Source organism: Apostichopus japonicus, chromosome 18 (assembly GCF_037975245.1).
Source record: "Apostichopus japonicus isolate 1M-3 chromosome 18, ASM3797524v1, whole genome shotgun sequence".
Classification (NCBI taxonomy): Eukaryota; Metazoa; Echinodermata; class Holothuroidea; order Aspidochirotida; family Stichopodidae; genus Apostichopus; species Apostichopus japonicus.
This window is the reverse complement of record NC_092578.1, coordinates 3,541,447-3,563,650: the sequence shown is the minus strand read 5'-3', so window position 1 is coordinate 3,563,650 and position 22,204 is coordinate 3,541,447. Positions and strand designations below refer to the sequence as shown.

The window sequence follows — 22,204 nt, the reverse complement described above, 5'->3', positions numbered from 1 at the left end:
TGAGAAACGCTAAAGCTGACTAAGCACAACCCAGACTGAATGTGACCTGACACAACTCGATGGTCATGGCATCCCCCATCCCCCCCACCCTCCCTCCATCACACCACACTGAACGACTGATGAGCGAACTCAATGGTTTTTCTGGTCCTGTTCCTGTTTTAATGACTGGTGATCGCTTAGGTCACCTGCAAGACCATTTTCAAGTGATTGATCTTTGTGACTATTGAAACTTGGTATATTTCGGTCGTGAATGGTCGCCCACTTACACGTCGAATTTCTCAGAATGAAGCTGATGTCTCTGCGACAAAATCTTGATGGGGCTTTGGTCTTAAGCAAGCACACGCGGTCGACGTTAGACGAGTTGGATCGCAATCAGTCGGGCAGTGTGGAGTCTGCTTAGAGTGGGTCATGTTGGATTTAAGGTGACTGTGCTTCGTTCACATGCCATGGTGACTAGAGACAAAAATGATCACTTAGCAAAACTAAAAGTGTCTTCTCATTACTCGATGAAGCTAAAGACACCTGTGATTTGCACAATCGCTCAAACCGGAATGATTGATGTCAAGAAAATTTGATCAGTTTGGACTCAAATTTGATTATAATGTACCCAACAAGTAATCAACACGGTGGAGATATGACACCTTGCATATTAAATTTGGACATTGGCAACATAAAGAGTATAAAAATATCCCTTTTTGAATTTCAAAACTCTTGCGTGTGATTAGCAAATCTCTACTTTTAGTGAATATATACTTCCATGTTTGAAAACCGTTTTCTGACTTCTCTTCCCACTTCTTTTCAGTAAAAACGAACCCAGTGTGGTCTTCATCGCAACACCGTCACAGATTGTGTTTTCCAAGTATCAAGTCGGTCACGTTTACGAAGCCACTCTCAACTTGAAGAATGTCTCGGCTGCGAGTCGTCCACTTCGCGTGCTTCCCCCGAAAACTCAATACTTTGCCATCGGGTTAGGTGAGTATTTTATTCTTGTTAATAAATGTTTATAGATCACCACTGATGTCCAGGCCATTAAACGTGACCTTGGTATCTCTCTTGGTTATCATCAAGTGTCTGTCCTCTATGTATCATATTTCAGTAAATCATGGGAGTTTATATCTGATCATATCAATTGACCATCTTCAGAAACTCTTATAGATTTAATCTATCTCAAATGAAATGGAAAAATCATTTTTAATTCATTGTTTAAAAACATCACCTAATATTCACTGCCCTTTTTTAATTTTTAATTTTTAAATTTTTAAATTTTTAAATTTTTAAATTTTTAAATTTTTAAATTTTTAAATTTTTAAATTTTTAAATTTTTAAATTTTTAAATTTTTAAATTTTTAAATTTTTAAATTTTTAAATTTTTAAATTTTTAAATTTTTAAATTTTTAAATTTTTAAATTTTTAAATTTTTAAATTTTTAAATTTTTAAATTTTTAAATTTTTAAATTTTTAAATTTTTAAATTTTTAAATTTTTAAATTTTTAAATTTTTAAATTTTTAAATTTTTAAATTTTTAAATTTTTAAATTTTTAAATTTTTAAATTTTTAAATTTTTAAATATTTTTAAATTTTTTTCAAACAGTCTAGTACAGGATATGACATACTAATTTTCAAAAGAGAAGAGAGTATAAGATATTCTTAACACAGGTTAAGAAATTCTTTTTCTTCCTTTCCATATTTGACAAGATATTCATGCAAAATACTCCCTAAAATTAACTGTTATCCAACTATAAGAACGGCCTGTAATATTGTTCCTTATGTTATAACACCTTCAACTGAGTTTGTCAGTCTTTGAAAGTTCATAATGTATTTTCAGTGCTTTACATCAATTCCTATTCCAATGTGATGATGGCATGGATACAACACTGATAGGCCTGGTTGCCCTGTTAGTCATACTAGGCTGGTGGTACCCTCCCCAGTTTAGATCTATCTAGTCGTTAATCTTGGTAATGATGATGACTAATACTTGTTTACAGGATTTTGCGAAAATCATCATTTTACCTTAAACACCGCAAAAAGAGAAGCAAAAAAGCAGATAGTTTTGAAGTTTCCAACATCTATATTTCGGTCACGTAATTTCTGTACATATGAATTTACAGTGTGCATACTGTACAGTTAGAAACTGGTGAGAACCCACACAAAGCTTAAGAAAGCTTATGAGTGTGAATACCGGTTAGAAGGGTGTACCGTAAAACTTGACTTTAGTAGTTTGCATATACATAATCGAAAACAATAGTGAATGTGCTGTATTAAAATTGAATGAACATAGTTTTTTTCCCCTTAAATGTTCATTTTTCAAGCATTTACTATTTTGCATTTAGGACCATTATTTACGGCTAATAGCCATAAAATTGCAACCTGTGTAAAACCCCAGGCTGGTTGATAAATGTTGTTTTCAAAACTTCATAGCAAACTTTGTTATCCTTACTTAGTATTTTTGTAAACTTCCTTGTTCCATTATCAGTATTGGTTGCGTTCTGAAAAACTGGTCTCTTAACTACTGTATCATTTAAAGGAAATACTGTACCAAAACATATTTTTTGTTCCTTGTTTTATGCATATCTCCACTGTTTACCACATAGCTCACTATTGCCCTAGCAACATTGACAAAAGCTTTTTAACTGCTCTTTATACAAACTGTGCAGTTGGCGGGAAAAACTTAACCAAACATTTGGTAGTGTGCCAAATTGGTTCCTTTGTTTGTGAGGAACAAAAGAGTTCCCATTGTTTAAAGTTCAGTGTCTACTCTTTTTGGATCCTTGCTTTAGCAAAAGGAACCTATGCAGTCAGGTTGGCGTGTGTGTGTGTGTATGTATGTATGTATGTATGTATGTATGTATGTATGTGTGTGTGTGTGTGTCTGTGACACTTGCTTGGGTACGCTCTATCTCAATAAGGGAATGTTGGATTGAGGCCAAACTTGGACTATATATCCGCCATATGGAGAAGGTGTGCCCTATTGTTTTTGGTGCCCACAAAGGTCACCAAATGTCAGTTATGGTCCAAAAACCGAAAATATTAAAACTGCAATAACTCCCAGTGCCAATGTGCGACAAGATTGATATTTTGGGACAAGTTGTGAACTGGTTAGGGGGGCATTTTCAAACTTAACGGTCATGTGATCCGAGGTCACCAAAGGTCAATTAATGATAAAAAACTAGTATTTTTGCAATAACTTGAGAACGAAATGTCCGTTAGGGTTGGGAGTTGCCTCAATGTAATCCAATTGTCGACCTGCATCTGGGTGACCCTTGACCTCAATTTGACCTCTGGTGACCTTTTCGTGTTTTTGGGATTTTTACAGTTTCGATGCTATTTTCAAATGTCAAAGGTACCTTCTGATCATAAATGTCAATAGGTTGACCCCGTGTGACCTTTATGTGCGAAGTTATATGGGGTCAAAGTTTTTCGGTCGGAGTTAGGATGGTTGTACAGACTTTTCGTTTTGTTTTTTGGAATCAGGAGATTAAACTACATCTGAAACCAAGGTCAAAAGGTCAAAGGTCACATTAGAAAAAATGTGCTTATTTTGGGAGGAAACGAGCAAAAAAGAAAATGTTTGGTTTTGATGCTAGATTTGGATATCAAAGGTACCTTCCGATCAAAAATGTCAATTGGTTGACACCCGTGTGACCTTCGTGTGCGAAGTTATATGAGGTCAAAGTTAATTTTCACACATTTAATGCAACAACTCCCAGTTCCAAGGTGTGACATGGTTGATATTTTTGGACAAGTTGCAAATGGTATAGGGGAATATTTTCAAACTTACCGGTCATGTGATCCGAGGTCACCAAAGGTCAATTAATGTCAAAAAACTAGTATTTTGGGGGTAGAAAATGGGCAAAGAAAAAAATGTTTGAATTTTCATAGTTTGATGCTCTAATTTAGGTCTCATCAATCAAAAATGTCAATTGGTTGACCCAAGGTGACCTTTGTATGTTAAGTTATATGAGGTCAAAGTTAATTTTCAGACATTTAGTGTAATAACTCCCAGTGCCAAGGTGTTACACAGTTGATATTTTGAGACAAGTTGCAAATGGTATAGGGGAATATTTTCAAACTTAACGGTCATGTGATCTGAGGTCACCAAAGGTCAATTAATGATAAAAAACTAGTATTTTTTGCGATAACTTGAGAACAAATTGTCCGTAAGGGTTGGGAGTAGCTTCAATGTAATCCAATTGTCAACCCGCATCTGGGTGACCCTTGACCTCAATTTGACCTCTGGTGACCTTTTTAGTGTTTTGTGGATTTTTACAGTTTCGATGCTATTTTCAGATGTTAAAGGTACCTTCTGATCATAAATGTCAATGGGTTGACCCCCGTGTGACCTTCGTGTGCGAAGTTATATGAGGTCAAAGTTAATTTTCAGACATTTAATGCAATAACTCCCAGTTCCAAGGTGTGACAAGGTTGATATTTTTGGAGTAGTTGCAAATGGTATAGGGGGATATTTTCAAACTTAACAGTTATGTGATACAAGGTCACCAAAGGTCAATTAATGATAAAAAACTAGTATTTTTGCGATAACTTGAGAACAAATTGTCCGTTAGAGTTGGGAGTTGCTTCAATGAAGTCCAATTGTCGACCCGCATCTGGGGGACCCTTGACCTCAATTTGACCTCTGGTGACCTTTTCGCGTTTTGTGGATTTTTTACAGTTTCGATGCTATTTTCAGATGTCAAAGGTACCTTCTGATCATAAATGTCAATAGGTTGACCCTTGTGTGACCTTCGTGTGCGAAGTTATATGAGGTCAAATTTAATTTTCACACATTTAATGCAATAACTCCCAGTGCCAAGGTGTGACAAGGTTGATATTTTTGGAGTAGTTGCAAATGGTATAGGGGAATATTTTCAAACTTAACGGTCATGTGATACAAGGTCACCAAAGGTCAGCTTAATGATAAAAAACTAGCATTTTTGCGACAACTTAAGAACAAATTGTCCGTTAGGGTTGGGAGTTGCTCCAATGTAATCCAATTGTCGACCCGCATCTGGGTGACCCTTGACCTCAATTTGACCTCTGGTGACCTTTTCGTGTTTTGTGGATTTTTACAGTTTCGATGCTATATTCAGATGTTAAAGGTACCTTCTGATCATAAATGTCAATGGGTTGACCCCCATTTGACCTTCGTGTGCGAAGTTATTTGAGGTCAAAGTTAATTTTCACACATTTAATGCAATAACTCCCAGTGCCAAGGTGTGACAAGGTTGATTTTTTTGGACAAGTTGCAAATGGTATAGGGGAATATTTTCAAACTTAACGGTCATGTGATCCAAGGTCACCAAAGGTCAGCTTATGTTAAAAAAGTAGTATTATGGGGGGAGAAAATGGGCAAAGAAAAAATGTTTGAATTTTTACAGTCATGCTCTATTTAGGTCTCACCGATCAAAAATGTCAATTGGTTGACCTCCGGGTGACCTTTGTGTGTGAAGTTACATACAAGTTCAAAAGTTAATTTTTTGACATTTAATGCAATTAAATCTCATTGCCAAGGTGTGACATGGTTGATATTTTGGGACAAGTTGTGAATGGGGTGGTGGAACATTTTGAAACTTCAAGGTCATGTCATCTGAGGTCACCATTGTTATCATATCTGTTGACACGCTTGTAGGTCTCTTATATTTCTTACATTTTCGACGCCATATTTAGATCTCAAAAGTGCCTTTTGATATAAAATCCGATCACATTTTGTGATCACAAAAGTGTTGGCTATAGTGTTGGTTACTTTATGGGAACATGTAGGACAATTACTTGGACTATTTCAGCCCAATCTTGCTTGATAATATGATGTGTATTGTCATATACCCCAAGCAAGGAACCACAGTGCCCTTGGGCTCTTGTTGTAGTTATTCTTCTAGTTGTCACTTCTTGATGTTTACCCTTAGTTGGTGCCTCGCATGCCCTCAACGGGAATTCCCACTAGTCGATGTTCTTCATAGAAGTCTGCATTGTATTATCCAGTTTGACACTAAAGTTTATTCATTGCAACAGGAATTAAATTTAGACATTATATAAATAAGCAGGAAAAAAAATGACCGGAAACAAAATTGCTCAGGTATTTGTGAAGTAGTCCAGCGACTTTTATGCATTTGTTCCTTTTGTCTAGCATAATATAGTCTATTTGATCTAGCCCTTTTTTATCTTCTGTGTGCTGTAGCAGGTAAACAATGCCCTGATGGATTATGTAAAAAGTGATGCAAATTGGGGAATTCCAAATTTGTAGTTAGCTCTTAGCTTTGATTTGAATGCTTTTGCAATCTGGATAGAATGGATATGCTGGAATTGACTTTCAAGTTTAGTTTACTAGATATAGTCCTTATTGATGTTGGTGAAGACATCTTTGTTCACAATATGGCTACTGCCAAGATCTTCCATTCTCATCCCCTCTATGAATAGTATTTTATGAAAACATTTTGTCTCCGGTAGTGGTGATTGTTCTAGTGAGTTTTCTAATTATGTTACATTTTTGATGATGAAAAGCATGTAGGAGATAGCCCTTCCCGATGTTTGTGAAATGTTGTAGCCAAAATATGCTACTGCCAAAGTGCCAAGACCACAACCCCCCCTCCCCGCCCGCCCCCCCCCACACACACAACTCCTATCCACATTATGAATAGATATATGAAGTTAGCTTATGTTTCTAGCAATTATCTATTTCTGGAAAAGAGCAAAGAACTTTTTTTACTGAAATTGAATAAGAACCAGTGACCTAGCTATTAGTTACAAGCCCTGTGCTCCATGAACTACAGTAGGCTATCCATTACACCATCAGTGGCCACCCCTATATAGTCAGGGGTCGGTCGGGGGGGGGGGAAGGGGAGAGGAGCGAGGGAGGGAAGGTGGGTGTCAGAGGTTTCTATATTATCATCTGTTTCAACGGTTTTCTTATTATGATAAATGTTAAAATATATTGATATACATGGCCATGACGGTAGTACTGAGAGGCATATAGATCCACATCTTAAAGAGTTTGGTTCTCCTTGGCACAATATACAGTGTAAATATTCCCATGTGTATATGACAGTTGGCTTCCTCATCTAAACCAAAGATATGTTACCAAATTTGTCAAAAGTACTCACAGCACTTGCCTTCAAGCTTTACCGATCGCCATTCTCTCAAAGAACGTATTTCCTTGTTTTTCCGAGGGAAATTACAGGAAGGGGGAAATATGTTACGTTCCCTCGGAATTAGAGCGATTTAAGCGATTGATAAGAGGGGAAAAAAAACTTGTGTTCAAAATTATAAGAAACCTGAAAGATGGCAGAAGAAATTAACTGCTTGCCAAAATGTGCTGTGATGATAAAACTATTCATGAAGTGTTGATCTTAGAAAATGGGGAATAAACTTGAAAAAGCTCTGTCTAAATAGTGGAAGAAGTTCTTATTGACAATTCATAGAGGCTAGTCGTTTATCTCCCAGGTGCAGTAACAATTAACTGTGCGTGACGATATACGTTGTTTTGAAAGTAAGCAATGTTTTACTGAGCTAAAAAAAGTGCAGCAACCTCAAGTAAAAAGTACTGTTGCAATTTGCCTTTTTTTTTTTAACCACATTTTTCCTATTCCTTCCAGGTTCTTTAAAGACACTTGAGAGACATATTATCTGTATGAAACAAAAACAAAGAGTCACAAATAACTAGTACCATAGCTAGCCACAGCAGTTAGTGATAAATCAAATAAATTCAGCTTTGATTCTTGCTTGCAAAAATTAGGCTAGGCTAAAATAAACTCTGTTGTGAGACTGTTAGGACTAGTCAAGGTTTGTGGTGTTTTTTGTGAGAAAACCATGATGACTTTCTTAAGATTTCAGGCACGCGATGCCATAATTGTGGAAGAAATTATGCTCGTTGTGATTAAACTACTGGAATTCAAATTGGTATAAAACCACTTCTTCTTTTTGGCTTAACCAAAAGAATTCTCTTTTTCTCCTTTTTGCAGGTAAATTCCCAGGGGAGCAAGGAATCGTAGCTCCAGGGATGAGCTGTCAGTACAACATCCGCTTCATGCCGGACTCTCTGATGGACTTTGAAGACGAACTCAAAGTACAGACGCAGTCGTCGCAACCAGTGGTGGTCCAACTGCAGGGCAAAAGGTTGCCCCCGGTGTTGAGCTGTAAGTAAATTTGGGTATTAAAAACATATCATTTGGGTCATATAATGTATCATCTCGCATTCAGAAGATTTTGGTTGGGTAACAAGCTCATAGCAAGGTTTCTTTACTTGTGGACAAGTGGTGGGGAGGGGGGTAGGAAGTGGGGGAGGCAACATAGGAGCGTGTGGTCCCTTCAGAGAGGGATACAAGTATATGTGTTATATATTATAAAGTGACAAAATATGCACACATGACACATGTCCAGGTTTATGGACCATGTACAAGTTTACAAGTAGTGGGTTGGTTTGCTGATGAATGCATGTTTGCTGATGAATTTCAGAAAACAAACTTCCGAAGCAGATTCAGTGTTTCTTATTCTAAATGTACTCTGACCAGGTGGGTTTATTGGAGAACTATCTGTTGCCCTTATGGCGCGAACGATTTAACCTAAAATCACTGCGACCGCCCATATCAGCATGTTCATTACACAAATGTAACCTACACATATATATACTCGTATAGTCCACTTTTTTTTATACGATTCCACGGAGGAAACGTCTGAAAACACCTGTTTATTCATTGCAATGGAAGGAAATGACACAATTTTGCAAGCTGCACCGGTAAGACAGAAAGAAAGATACTATTCAAGAGAAAGGACCTAAGACAGGTTAGCCATGAAAGTAGTCCTAGGCCTAACAGTTGTGAACAAAACAGAGGACTCGTTAATAAATCTGGCGAATTTTATTCAGCTCAAAATTTTTAATGATAGATAGCTCAATAAATATAATGAATTCTGATATGGAAATTGCATAGAACGGTGTCATTTTCACTGAGCTTTTAGGGCAGTAAGCTGAAAGGTCGAAGTTTAAATTTGACAAACACGTACTGAGACTTTAAACTTTGATGTTGTAAAAAGTCCACAGGATGTATCCTGAAATATGTGTGCTTTCCGTGTTATTACTAAGAAATAATTTATTTACCACAGACAAGTTTAATATTGCTTCCTGTGCTTGAACTTTGATGTGTTATTTAGTGTCGCCAGTATGAAACACTGTGTGTATGTCTAACACTACTTTTTAAATGTTAACCTCATTATGCATGCCATTATAATAAACACAGTCAAATCGATCCTAGCATGACCGTCTTTTCTCAGCACTTGTATGTACAAAATAGTTCATGAAAATATACTCTTTGCTTTTTTTACCAACATAATGGCCATTTTGAAGAGATCACATGAATGTAAAATCCATGTGGATACATTAATGTCCTGCCTTTATTTACTATTTACTAACAGTTTTCTTGTTTGAAACATTATTGGGACACATGCGGGAGCAAATTTTCTTGATCTCAAGACATGCTGTTTAATGCAGGGAATAAAATACTTTCAGTGTTCACGTTTGTTGATGCAATGTTCAGGTTACTAAATTTTTGCTTCATGTGAAATACTGAAAATACTATTATCGCTCTGTTCGGTGCATTTGTATAATAGCAATTTTGACCATTTCGAACAGTATTTCACTATGGGATGCTTGATAAATGGTTCCCTGTAATGTAACACATGAGCTTAAACAGAGTTAGTAGTAATTTTGTTGTCCTTTGACATTAATTACCTAATGGTTATCCTCAGTGCCCTCCTCTTGTATCGATTGCGGGTACTGTCTGACCGGTGGAGATGTCACCAGAGAATTTGTGGTCAAGAACGAAGGAGGCAGCGGCAGATTTTGTGTGATGCCCAGAGACTGTTGGCCGGCTACAAGTTTCAAGGTAGGGAAATTTATGGGTTTGTATGGGTTCTGAGGGCATGCCCCTCCTCCCCCCCCCCAAACTTTTCCAAGGAATAAAACTAAAATTCAAGACATCCAATGGTGCATTATGAAGTATTGTAGCCTATAAAATGAGGTCTATAATTTAGGTCTACATGCAAGGTGGTGCTAATAACTACTTTTGAATTTTTGTGTGAATTTGGAAATGTGGAGGGAGAGGGATGAGTTTGTGGAAGGGGAGGGTGGGTGTGGTGCGAGGTGGGTCATACCCCACAAGCCCCTGGGTCCATGCCTGGATCCCCTACCCCCTAATTAACTTCTTTTAGGACCTCCACTTACCCTTAATCTCAACATATTTTCTTTTGGCAGTCCGTGTCAGCCGGTGATAAGACTGAGCTACCTCCGTTTCTGATTCAGCCAGCAATGTTTGAACTACAGGCTGGCCATGCCATCTCCCTCTATGTAAGTCATTTTTGAATTATTACATATGACCTCTAATTAGAATGTTTGTCTTCAGCGTGCAGTGACACTGTTTACAACCTCCTTGGCTGGTACCGTATATTCTGATACATGTCATGAATTGTGTCATATTTACATCTTTGTTCATGTCAAAGTAAATACACATTTAGTTTTGATTCATTTGGCTGGTACAATATATTCAGATATATGTCGTGAATTGTGTCATATTTACATCTTTGTTCATGTCAAAGTAAATACACATTTAGTTTTGATTCATTTGGCTGGTACAATATATTCTGATATATGTCGTGAATTGTGTCATATTTACATCTTTGTTCATGTCAAAGTAAATACACATTTAGTTTTGATTCATTTGGCTGGTACAATATATTCTGATATATGTCGTGAATTGTGTCATATTTACATCTTTGTTCATGTCAAAGTAAATACACATTTAGTTTTGATTCATTTGGCTGGTACAATATATTCTGATATATGTCGTGAATTGTGTCATAGTTACATCTTTGTTCATGTCAAAGTAAATACACATTTAGTTTTGATTCATTTGGCTGGTACAATATATTCTGATATATGTCGTGAATTGTGTCATAGTTACATCTTTGTTCATGTCAAAGTAAATACACATATAGTTTTGATTCATTTGGCTGGTACAATATATTCTGATATATGTCGTGAATTGTGTCATATTTACATCTTTGTTCATGTCAAAGTAAATACACATTTAGTTTTGATTCATTTGGCTGGTACAATATATTCTGATATATGTCGTGAATTGTGTCATAGTTACATCTTTGTTCATGTCAAAGTAAATACACATATAGTTTTGATTCATTTGGCTGGTACAATATATTCTGATATATGTCGTGAATTGTGTCATATTTACATCTTTGTTCATGTCAAAGTAAATACACATTTAGTTTTGATTCATTTGGCTGTTACAATATATTCTGATATATGTCGTGAATTGTGTCATATTTACATCTTTGTTCATGTCAAAGTAAATACACATTTAGTTTTGATTCATTTGGCTGTTACAATATATTCTGATATATGTCGTGAATTGTGTCATATTTACATCTTTGTTCATGTCAAAGTAAATACACATTTAGTTTTGATTCATTTGGCTGTTACAATATATTCTGATACATGTCGTGAATTGTGTCATATTTACATCTTTGTTCATGTCAAAGTAAATACACATTTAGTTTTGATTCATTTGGCTGTTACAATATATTCTGATATATGTCGTGAATTGTGTCATAGTTACATCTTTGTTCATGTCAAAGTAAATACACATATAGTTTTGATTCATTTGGCTGGTACAATATATTCTGATATATGTCGTGAATTGTGTCATATTTACATCTTTGTTCATGTCAAAGTAAATACACATTTAGTTTTGATTCATTTGGCTGTTACAATATATTCTGATATATGTCGTGAATTGTGTCATAGTTACATCTTTGTTCATGTCAAAGTAAATACACATATAGTTTTGATTCATTTGGCTGGTACAATATATTCTGATATATGTCGTGAATTGTGTCATATTTACATCTTTGTTCATGTCAAAGTAAATACACATTTAGTTTTGATTCATTTGGCTGTTACAATATATTCTGATATATGTCGTGAATTGTGTCATATTTACATCTTTGTTCATGTCAAAGTAAATACACATTTAGTTTTGATTCATTTGGCTGTTACAATATATTCTGATATATGTCGTGAATTGTGTCATATTTACATCTTTGTTCATGTCAAAGTAAATACACATTTAGTTTTGATTCATTTGGCTGGTACAATATATTCTGATACATGTCGTGAATTGTGTCATATTTACATCTTTGTTCATGTCAAAGTAAATACACATTTAGTTTTGATTCATTTGGCTGGTACAATATATTCTGATACATGTCGTGAATTGTGTCATATTTACATCTTTGTTCATGTCAAAGTAAATACACATTTAGTTTTGATTCATTTGGCTGGTACAATATATTCTGATACATGTCGTGAATTGTGTCATATTTACATCTTTGTTCATGTCAAAGTAAATACACATTTAGTTTTGATTCATTTGGCTGTTACAATATATTCTGATACATGTCGTGAATTGTGTCATATTTACATCTTTGTTCATGTCAAAGTAAATACACATTTAGTTTTGATTCATTTGGCTGGTACAATATATTCTGATACATGTCGTGAATTGTGTCATATTTACATCTTTGTTCATGTCAAAGTAAATACACATTTAGTTTTGATTCATTTGGCTGGTACAATATATCCTGATACATGTCGTGAATTGTGTCATATTTACATCTTTGTTCATGTCAAAGTAAATACACATTTAGTTTTGATTCATTTGGCTGGTACAATATATTCTGATACATGTCGTGAATTGTGTCATAGTTACATCTTTGTTCATGTCAAAGTAAATACACATTTAGCGTGTATCCATTTTGCCCAAAATTTGTAGAAATAAAATATGTTTACCAAGTGGCAGTTTCAAATGTCATACATATCCAAGCATCGGTTAAGAGGGTACTAAGGTAAAGGTGAGGTGCACATTGCCATTGCACAAAGTTAAAATCCCAGTGTCACTGCTCCAACTTCAGATGTGTGAAAATCAGTCAATGGTACAAGGAAGTCCCAGGCTTCTGTTTCTGTGAAAGTGTGTGATTTTGGTGAAAAGTGACACGAATTTGGCAATGTTCACCATTTGACACAGGTTACGCACAGGGTGCTCCCTGGGAAATTCTTTTTAGAAAACAAGTTGACAGGTAGCATCTCTGGAGAGCAATTCAAATGTGTGAAATATCCCCAGGGATTTGTGTGACATAGAATTATACACTGCTGTGCATACGTTTAGATGGTCTAAGGTTTGCCACAGATAGGGTTTAACATTTGCCAAAATATGTAGTACACTTTTTCATATGTTTTAAACCTGCATGAAAACGTGTGTAAATAAGCCATCTGTCATATATGCGAAATTGGTCCTGAAGGCTAAGGCCTCCCCACAGGTGTTAACATGATTTCTATGTGTTCTAGTCAGGGTTGCACCAAGTTTTTTTGGGGCGGGGGGTTGGGGAGTGTGTTATGAAGGAAGAACATGCAACCCTCAGTGGTTGGTATACCATCCTGGTTCGTCCCTACTTTACAAAGAAAAAGTGATCCAAGTAATTTCTCCGAAACATAATTTTTAGACATTCTATTCTCTTCTCTTATTTTCTTATTGCAGAGTAAGTTTTAGACATTTTACTCTAATGTCATTGAAGGGGTGGGGGGTGGGGGGGTCAAATACTACAGTTTACTGTCGGTGGAAGGAGATTCTGAACTTGAAAGTAAAAGAAATTTCAAAGTTTGATGATAGGTTGACGATCTTTAGCCATTGTAGCATACAATTCCATATGAAATCGTGATTTTTTTTTTGATGTTTGTTGTTTTTTATATATTTTTGTGAGTGTCCAGGTCATTTGCTACTTTCCTTCTCTTTGGTTACCCATTCTAGATTACATTTTCACCACGGTCTGCATCGGTTTTTGAAAAGACGGTCACAATCGTCTGTGACAACTGCAATGTTAAGCACTTCACCATAAAAGGTAAAATATTTTAAAAGGTTATAAAGATCATTGTACAGTAGGTAGGTGAACTTACGGAATGTGGAAAACGTAACCTTGCAAATGTTAAATAAGCATTGGTCATCATTTTTTATTTAAATTTCAAAATCAGAGAAAACAATCCTCTGAATCAACCATTGAAATTATATTAATTCGTGTCTTGGCTTGTATTCCAACCGACAAAAGCCATTGTGTTTACCTCAGTATGCTAATTTGTTAATATCATAAAATAACAGTCTTTATAGGCTTATTATTGTTTGCATTAGCATACAATTAACTTCCTTTAACCCTTAAAGAGATGCTCTGTTGAGTAGGGATCTGATCATTTACTATACTGTATGCTTTAAATGTATGTATTATAGCAGTAAAACTATATCCTGGTACAATTATGCAAGTTTACGGAAGTGATGACAGTTTGAGTTGAGAATGCCCTGGTTTTCTTGTTGATGTAGGAAGGGCAATAAAAAAAAAAAAATATTACCCTCTTGATGAGAATTTTTAAGCAGAGAATTGACAGTTGTGAAAACAATCCAATATAATTAAAAAGAGAAAATAACAACATCAAAAAATGAAAAGGAAAAAATCAGGTACTTGAAAGAGAATTCTCACGATCATGGTTCTCACGCGATCGAGTAGAATATGGGAAATATTTTCCGGACCGGAAAAGTCCTTATTGCCAGGTCCTGATAGTCTTTGACTTTCATTCAAAAGGTGTTTAACAACATAAATCAAAACTTTGTGATAAAGTTAGGGCTAAGGCTATCCTTGTTTGGCATTCATGCACCCTCCCTCATCCCCCCTCCCTGCCCAACCCCCTCCCTGCCCCCACCCCCTCCCTCCCTCACCCCTCCCTGCCCCTGCTTCCTCACCACAAATTAATGAATGCTAGTATGAGTTTGTAGACATTTTACCAGAGTTACAATTGTCAGGCCCTACTATAGGTAGCCTAACATTAGGTCTCCATTAGTGTGTAGGCTTCATAATCACATTTTTGAAATGTGTTTTGGTTTGTTGAAAAAAGGCTGGAATTACATTTGATTAACAGTTTGGGAACCATGCTCCATTAGATAACAGACTACCTCTTCTGTTATACCTAATACAATAACAAATTTTGTTTTTGTAACAATTTTTTTTTATTATTACTCTTGGTTTCTAATCTAGTCCATACTAAATCTATTTTTATTTCATTCATTCTTTCATTTTTTTTCCCTTCACAACTCGAAAGAAAAATGAGGGAAAAATTATTACAATATCATTAACAAATCTGCGATGCACTTTTTTTCTTACTTTGCTTTTGCCTTGAGATAATTGTGTTTACAAAATCTGATTTTTGTTCTCGCAGGAGAGGGCCAGTCGGCTGGAGTATTTCTGAAATCGGTCACCGGTGGTGAGACCCCACCGTTGTTAGGTGATCTCAGAGATATCACAGCTCAGCATCACATAAAATTTAAACCTGTCAACCCTCTGACAATGGAGACCAAACACATTGTCATCCAGAATACGACGTGAGTAGTCCTAAGAAGCTCATCGTGATTTAATGTAGAGGAGGTGGTATATAGGAAAGCATATGTGTAGCCTGCTAGTAAAGATTGAAACGATTATTAGAGGCACAGAGTTAATATTGATTTGTTGTATAGCAGGGGTTCCCTAACTGGGGTGCATGAACGCCCAGGGGGTGCATGAGTCCATCCCAGGGGGTTCTCGGGACTGCTGAAAGTCAAAACTCTATTCGCGTTCCATAAGCATATATTGCCGTAGTAGTACCGTACCGTGCATGTGGTAAATAACTGAATTATGAAACAGACACAGGCCGCATGACTTTGGTGAAGTTGGTGTACGCGTGACAGTACAACGTGAAGATAAAGAGCTGATCTTGAAGTTTCAAATAAATATTTGTACATCTTTGTTTTTCTTCTTTACAATATTACACTATGAACTTGATCTTTTACGAAGCACTGTTATGCGTATTACAGTATAATTATGGCACAGATCGTGTCTCGAAAAGTTGGGGTTCGTGGACAACTCTGACAGGGGGTTCGTGGGGGGAAAAAGTTAGGGAAACCCTGTCGTATAAAGTTAAGAAGACACTGCTATCAGTCTAGGATGTATTTCTTTACCACTTTTTTTATTTGGGGGGTGGGGGGGGGAATGACCCTTCAAACATCTGGGGCTCATTAATCAAATTGTTTGTACTACTTTTAAATCTGACACAAACCATTAATTAGATCAATTTCTCAGATGCAACACAAAAACTCAATGGTAAAACATAAGACTTTAATGGCCTCACATGTTATGCTGCACTACAAGCTCTCCAATCACAAATTGTGTTGATATGCCATCTAAGGGTGTGTTTCAGTTTTTTATCTGAAGATAAATGAACATGGTTTGGTTTTGGAGTTATTAGAATTCAGGAAAAAAACAATGGATTAACATGATATAACATTTAAGAATGTTCTTGAGGAGCAACTGTCATCCATAAAAAAAAAATTTACAGGTGAATATCGTGAAAACTGGAATAGCTATAGAATCATTTTTGGCTCTCATTTTTTCTGTTGTTCTTGGACTATGCCATGTCAAGATTAAAACTCCACCAAAATCATCCCCTAGAACCTGTGAGTGTTCAAGTTTAATAATGTCAGTCAATGCTCCTCGTTTGTCTTTACTTTTGCACAGTTTGATATTGTAGCGAAATCAAGTAAGCGATTTACTTTTTTTTTACTGATTTACTTTACTTTTCCCTTTTTCAGCAATGTTGAACTGCCCTACTTTTGGCAGTGCTATAGACCAATCCCTGTGAACCCCAGACCAGAAGTTGATGACCAGAGTGAAGATACTACAAATCAGCTAAATATAGCAGATAGGCAGTTAGATGGTAGCATGGTGTTTCACATCAACCCCGACCGAGGTACCCTCCCGCCCGGTGGAAAGACCAAGGCGACCGTATGCTTTGCTCCACCCGCGGTACGTATTTTATGTGTTACTCTTGGGCGCAAACCATTAGGAATCTGTCTTCCAAAATGGAAAACTTGAGAAAAAAAGGTTCAGGTTGAAAAGGTGGTATCTTAGACCAGTGTTAAACAGCTGGTACCGTTTGGTTACTATGGAGGTCAGAAAATATGAATCGATATAGCAATTTAAAATACAAGATAATCCTCCAAAACAGAAATGAGGAATGTATTAAACATAGAAGGTAAACAGTTAGTCCTGCAAAAAAGGACATTGGGGCTTGTAGTGCCAGAACCTACTGTCCTGTCTTTCACACAATGAGGGCGATTTACGACTTTCTGTATAACAAAAAATTGGGAGATTAAAGAAAAAATGGTAAAAATTGGGCAAACTCCAACTTAAACAAGATGTTAGTATAAAAAGAGGCATAAAAGCATATTTGGTGTTTTTACATGGGCACCTCTACAATATAGCCAAAGTATGTGAAAGGTAATTGTTGCATTTAACAGCAGCGTTGTAGACCACAAATTTAGCGTATGAAGTATATTATACACCTATTCGCCTTGAAACTAAATGGGGAGTTTCTCCATGTTCCTTATGCAACAGGTAGAAACATGTGTGCCGCTCATTACCGATGGCAATTCAAACAGATATTTAGAAATCAAATCTTGCCGGGAGATTAGCTCATAAAATCAGGAGAGATTCCTGGTAGAAACCAGGAGTGTCTTTTGTGAGGATGGATTATGATAGGCAAGTGAGCAGTTGTGCACTTAATTGGTTGTTACAAATCATTTCAGGGGGATGACCTGACAAGAAGGAGGGAGTGGGGAGTTGGGGGGAAGGGGTGCAGGGGATGGGCAAAAGTTAGGACTAGAAATCCATTCTCAACATGCTCTCCTAACATACTGGATGATTTTGAAATTATTTGATTTATGCAACTTTCTTGGTATTGAAAAAAGTATCAAGACTGTAGTTACTGATCAGGAAATCATTTTGTTTCGTTTTTGTCGATAAGGTCAATTTTTAAGGGGGAGGGGGGGGGGGTGGAAGAGCAGTGGATTGGTCAAAGTAATAGAAATTAATTTCACAGTCAAACATTTCCTCGTCATTCTTCTTCTTCTGTTTTGACAGATCGGTAGCTACAGTTCAGTCCTGCATCTAATTCTGGAAGACATTCCGACCAGCCCCAGTAACGACTCCACATCTACGGAGGTTTGCACCACCACTCCTTCAAAGAGACCTTCACAAACGCAAGCTTCTCTAGTCTGCGATACAACGGCTTTGGAGTTGGAGGTCGGAGGGGAGTGTGAAGAGTTTAACATTGTCGTGCACCCTTATGCAATCATTGTTCCAGGACAGATACTGGTGTCAACAACGGTTAGAAAGCCATTAATGGTAAGATTATTAAAAGTTAACCCCAACTAGATTTTAACTACAGTATATCAGGAAACTTTAACAAAATACAGTATAATTCAATTAAATATTGTTTGAGATCGGGTTAATTTGTTTAACTACAAATGTAGGAATTTTTTAAGATAAATGTTAAGTTGTCTGCCATCAAAATATCAATTGAAGTAAAGACCTAAGAAGTTTAGGGCACCATTGCAGATAATTGTTACATTGTCTGCTACCAGATTATCACTTCAAGTAAGACCTCAGAGGTAAAGGGCACCATTTGCAGATAAGTGTTACATTTTCGGCCACCAGAATATCACTTAAAGTAATACCTCATAGGTAAAGGGTCCCAAAACACGGTCATATGTAGAAAATGCAGCAATATGCCATCGTGTAGGTCATTGTGAATCCAGCCCTGAAGCTTGACTTCGAAGTCCAGAAATATGTGATTTTCTGTAGTAAGACCCTCTGAAGTAATGTGAGCAACACCACTGTTGCTTGCTACTTCATATCACATAAAACTATGCAGGAAATTTATATCGTGGTCGTTGGAAATTGTGAAATTTAATCAAGCCCCGAATCTCGAAAGAGTTAAATAGTAATTTCGTGGTTTCCTTCTCAGATGACCAACTACAGCCAGTATCCAGCATTCTTTAAATGGGAGACTCTCAGTGACTGTGACATCGTAGAGATCCAACCTACCCAGGGACAGATCCCTGGAAGGTCAACCATTGACCTGGAAGTGACCGTCACAGCCGGAAGGGTTGGACCGTTGGAGGAGACCGTCCTATGTCACATCGAGAACCAAACTGCGCCGGTGTTCCTCAAACTCCAGGCATCAGTGAAGGTACATTGTCAAAGGTTCAAATTTCATTTCAAAAGATATTTCAGGAAATAGGAAATAGTTTTGCCCTTCTTACATATATACATATTCAAGTTTATCTGTTCTTGGTTCCCTCTTTCATACAGTAATTAGGTCACTGATTAAGGTAGAGAGGAGGCCCCTAAGTTTCGTACAAGTTGCCCTACATTTTAACTGTGTCGTGCACCATAATAATTTGTGATAAAACCCTGAACGAGGGCTTGAAATTGATCTTGTTGCATTTCTTGTTTTTCCACAGTACAGAGTCTTGAGGATGGCATAACAATATCTATAGAAAGTCAGATTTCTTGGACTAATAAATTAAGCCTGATATGTTTAGAATCTGCTATAATAGGCGTGTAACACATTCACAGAAGAATGATGTAACCCTGTCTAACCTCATTTATTAAAATAGATACAAAGAAGCAAATGTCAATTTGAGGACAATTACCTCATTGGGGGAGGGGAGGTAGAGGGGGGGGGAATTGCAGTCATATTGGTTGCTTGGCCTTAGTTATGCAGAGGAACATGAATGGGACAGTCAATATGTAGTATATGGAATGTATCATTTTAGTAAAGGAAAATCAAAAAGTTTTTGATAGAACAAGTTTTTCCTGACGATGTTTAGTTCATTAAACGATCATGCCATATGTTGTCTATTTATAGCAGGTATGTGATTATTGACTACCTAATGTGAAATGAATGTGAAATGTGAAATGATACTTTTTAATTTGATGACACGTCTTCTTTGTCTTAGGGTCCTGCTATTGTCATCGACACCCCATCCATCGACTTCGGTCTCGTTCAATTTGGAAACTCAGCCTCGGTCGATCTGGTGATCAGAAACGAATCTCAAGTAGCAGCCAAGTACAGAATTGGAGAAAGTCAAGAGTTTAATGTAAGACTTCCAGCTACGGGAGAGGTATGAGTTGCTTACATATATACAGTTATAATATCTTGATATGATAAGCACAATTTGTTTATCTTTAGTGTATTTTAATAACATATGACTATGATTTACAAGATGCAAATTCACTGCAAAGCTTCATCCCCCTCCTTCCCCTCCACTGACCCCCTTCTCCTTGTCCTCCCTCCACTGACCCCCTCCTCCTTGTCCTCCCTCATTCTTGTCTTGCTTTCCCCTGCTCCTTTATTCTTGCCCTGCTTTCCCCTCCTCCTTTCCCTACTTCCATCCTCCTTTCCCTCTCACTTCCAATTCTCCTTCCCCTCCCTCTTCCCATGTTACCCTTTCTCCCCCTCCTCATCCTCTTTTCCTCCTCACCCTCTTCCTTACCTGCCATCTTCCATTTCCTTCTCTTTCCCTTCCTTTTATAGTTTACAGTTTTTGTCATCACATCAATTGTAATCCATCGTCTTTTTTTGTTTTACGTTCCTCTGCGCAGATTCATTCGGAACTCATCTTCAGTAAACGTGAAGGAGAGCTTGGACCCTTGGCATCAGAGACAATACCAGTCACCTTCAGGCCTCTGAGCTGCAGGAGAGTCGACTCAGTCATAGAATGCATCGTCGAAGATGGCACTGACTGGTAAAAATATAAATTTTGATATTCATTGTTTAGTAATATTTCAATGTTTCACAAGGAATTACATTGGGATGGAGCCATAGTTATGATAATTCAGTTAAAAGTGAAAGATAAACTAAAACCTCTTACAGCAGTGTTGAATTAACTGTTTGTTTACATGACCTCGTCAGTTCTAAAGCTATTTGATCTTAAAGTGGGGACGTCTTCCTTTAATCTTAAAGTTGTTCTCTCTTTTTCAGTTTTGTTCCTGTTAAGGCCGATGTTCAAAGACCTCAAGCCTGCCTACTCTCATCCATCATAGCTTTAAAAGAGGTGTACACAGGTGTACCCACACAGCACCAAGTGGTTTTAATCAACCAGACGCTACTACCAGCTAAATTTGATTGGCAAAAGGTCAGTATCATAAATGTAAAAAGTGGCTCTTGACTTTTCCCCATCTCTCCCATCAGATTGCTCAGAAATTGAGGGTACATCTCTTCACATCTCTAAAACTAGATGATGCAAAATTTGGAACAGGGAATGTGGCCCTCACGATTCGGGTGTCACGTCATTCCTCTGAGTTTGCTTCAATAACTATTCAATATCAGTGCAGTGTTAAATGGCAGAAGGACCAAATGATCTAGAAAGGTTAAAACCTATATGTTTGTATATGTGTTGTTCATCAAATGTCAGCATCTTCCCAACCAACGATGAAGATGGGTGCAAATCCACGATATAATCGGCTCTATATATCGCTATTTAATGCTCGTACTCGGTCGAGGTTTGCTTTCACACATCACATTGATAACAAGATAAACAAAATGGGAATATTTGTGTCAAGACACATTTTAAAATTTTTTTTATCACTACCTAAGATATCCTAAGTAGGATGATATTACTCATGAACAAGTAATACAGGTCATTGATTTTCTGAAGAGATCGTTTGTTTATTGTTCAGGAAGTCAATTGGATGCAACGTGCTTATGATCAGGAATGAAGCTTGCCGTTACAGGAGAGGTTAATGGCAGACAAGTTAAAAGGCTGTAATAAAAGCCTCCTATTTATGTTTACCTGTATAATCAGGTTAAAGCTTCCTCAAAAGTTCAAAGGAAGACAGCTTACAGGATGCCTTTAAGGCACAAAAATTTAGAACTGATGTGTTATAGATTGTTAAAAAAAATACCGTTATCAGTCCAGGTTGTATATATCTCTAACACTTTTAATATTTTGAGAAATGGCTCTAGAAACATCTCAGGCTCATCAATTAAAGTGACTGGATCATATAGTCTACTACACAGACATTTTAGGGTCAGTTCTTCCAGATGTAAATACAAAACGTGATGAGAAAACAAAAGATTTTTATGGCCTCAAATGACATATTTACAATGTAGGACAACTTTGTCACTTACAAATGGTGTTGAACCTCATCCAGATATACTCTATTGTTTTATATATGAATTTTTAAAGAACATTGCTTTGGATTAGTTATTAGAATTGATTAGGACAAT

General features: G+C 36.7%; 1 protein-coding gene across 2 annotated transcripts in view; it reads left to right on the top strand.

Moving 5' to 3' along the window:
• Positions 1–22,204, top strand: part of LOC139958704 (deleted in lung and esophageal cancer protein 1-like) — a 43,113-nt gene that overhangs the window by 8,303 nt on the left and 12,606 nt on the right. For both annotated transcript variants that reach the window (XM_071955979.1, XM_071955978.1), the window contains exons 7-18: positions 803–972; positions 7,953–8,126; positions 9,733–9,869; positions 10,238–10,330; positions 13,863–13,953; positions 15,314–15,476; positions 16,719–16,932; positions 18,049–18,312; positions 18,935–19,159; positions 19,932–20,096; positions 20,578–20,720; positions 20,957–21,110. In XM_071955979.1, the coding sequence (XP_071812080.1) occupies positions 803–972; positions 7,953–8,126; positions 9,733–9,869; positions 10,238–10,330; positions 13,863–13,953; positions 15,314–15,476; positions 16,719–16,932; positions 18,049–18,312; positions 18,935–19,159; positions 19,932–20,096; positions 20,578–20,720; positions 20,957–21,110 (1,993 nt within the window). The remainder of the gene's footprint in view (positions 1–802; positions 973–7,952; positions 8,127–9,732; positions 9,870–10,237; positions 10,331–13,862; positions 13,954–15,313; positions 15,477–16,718; positions 16,933–18,048; positions 18,313–18,934; positions 19,160–19,931; positions 20,097–20,577; positions 20,721–20,956; positions 21,111–22,204) is intronic.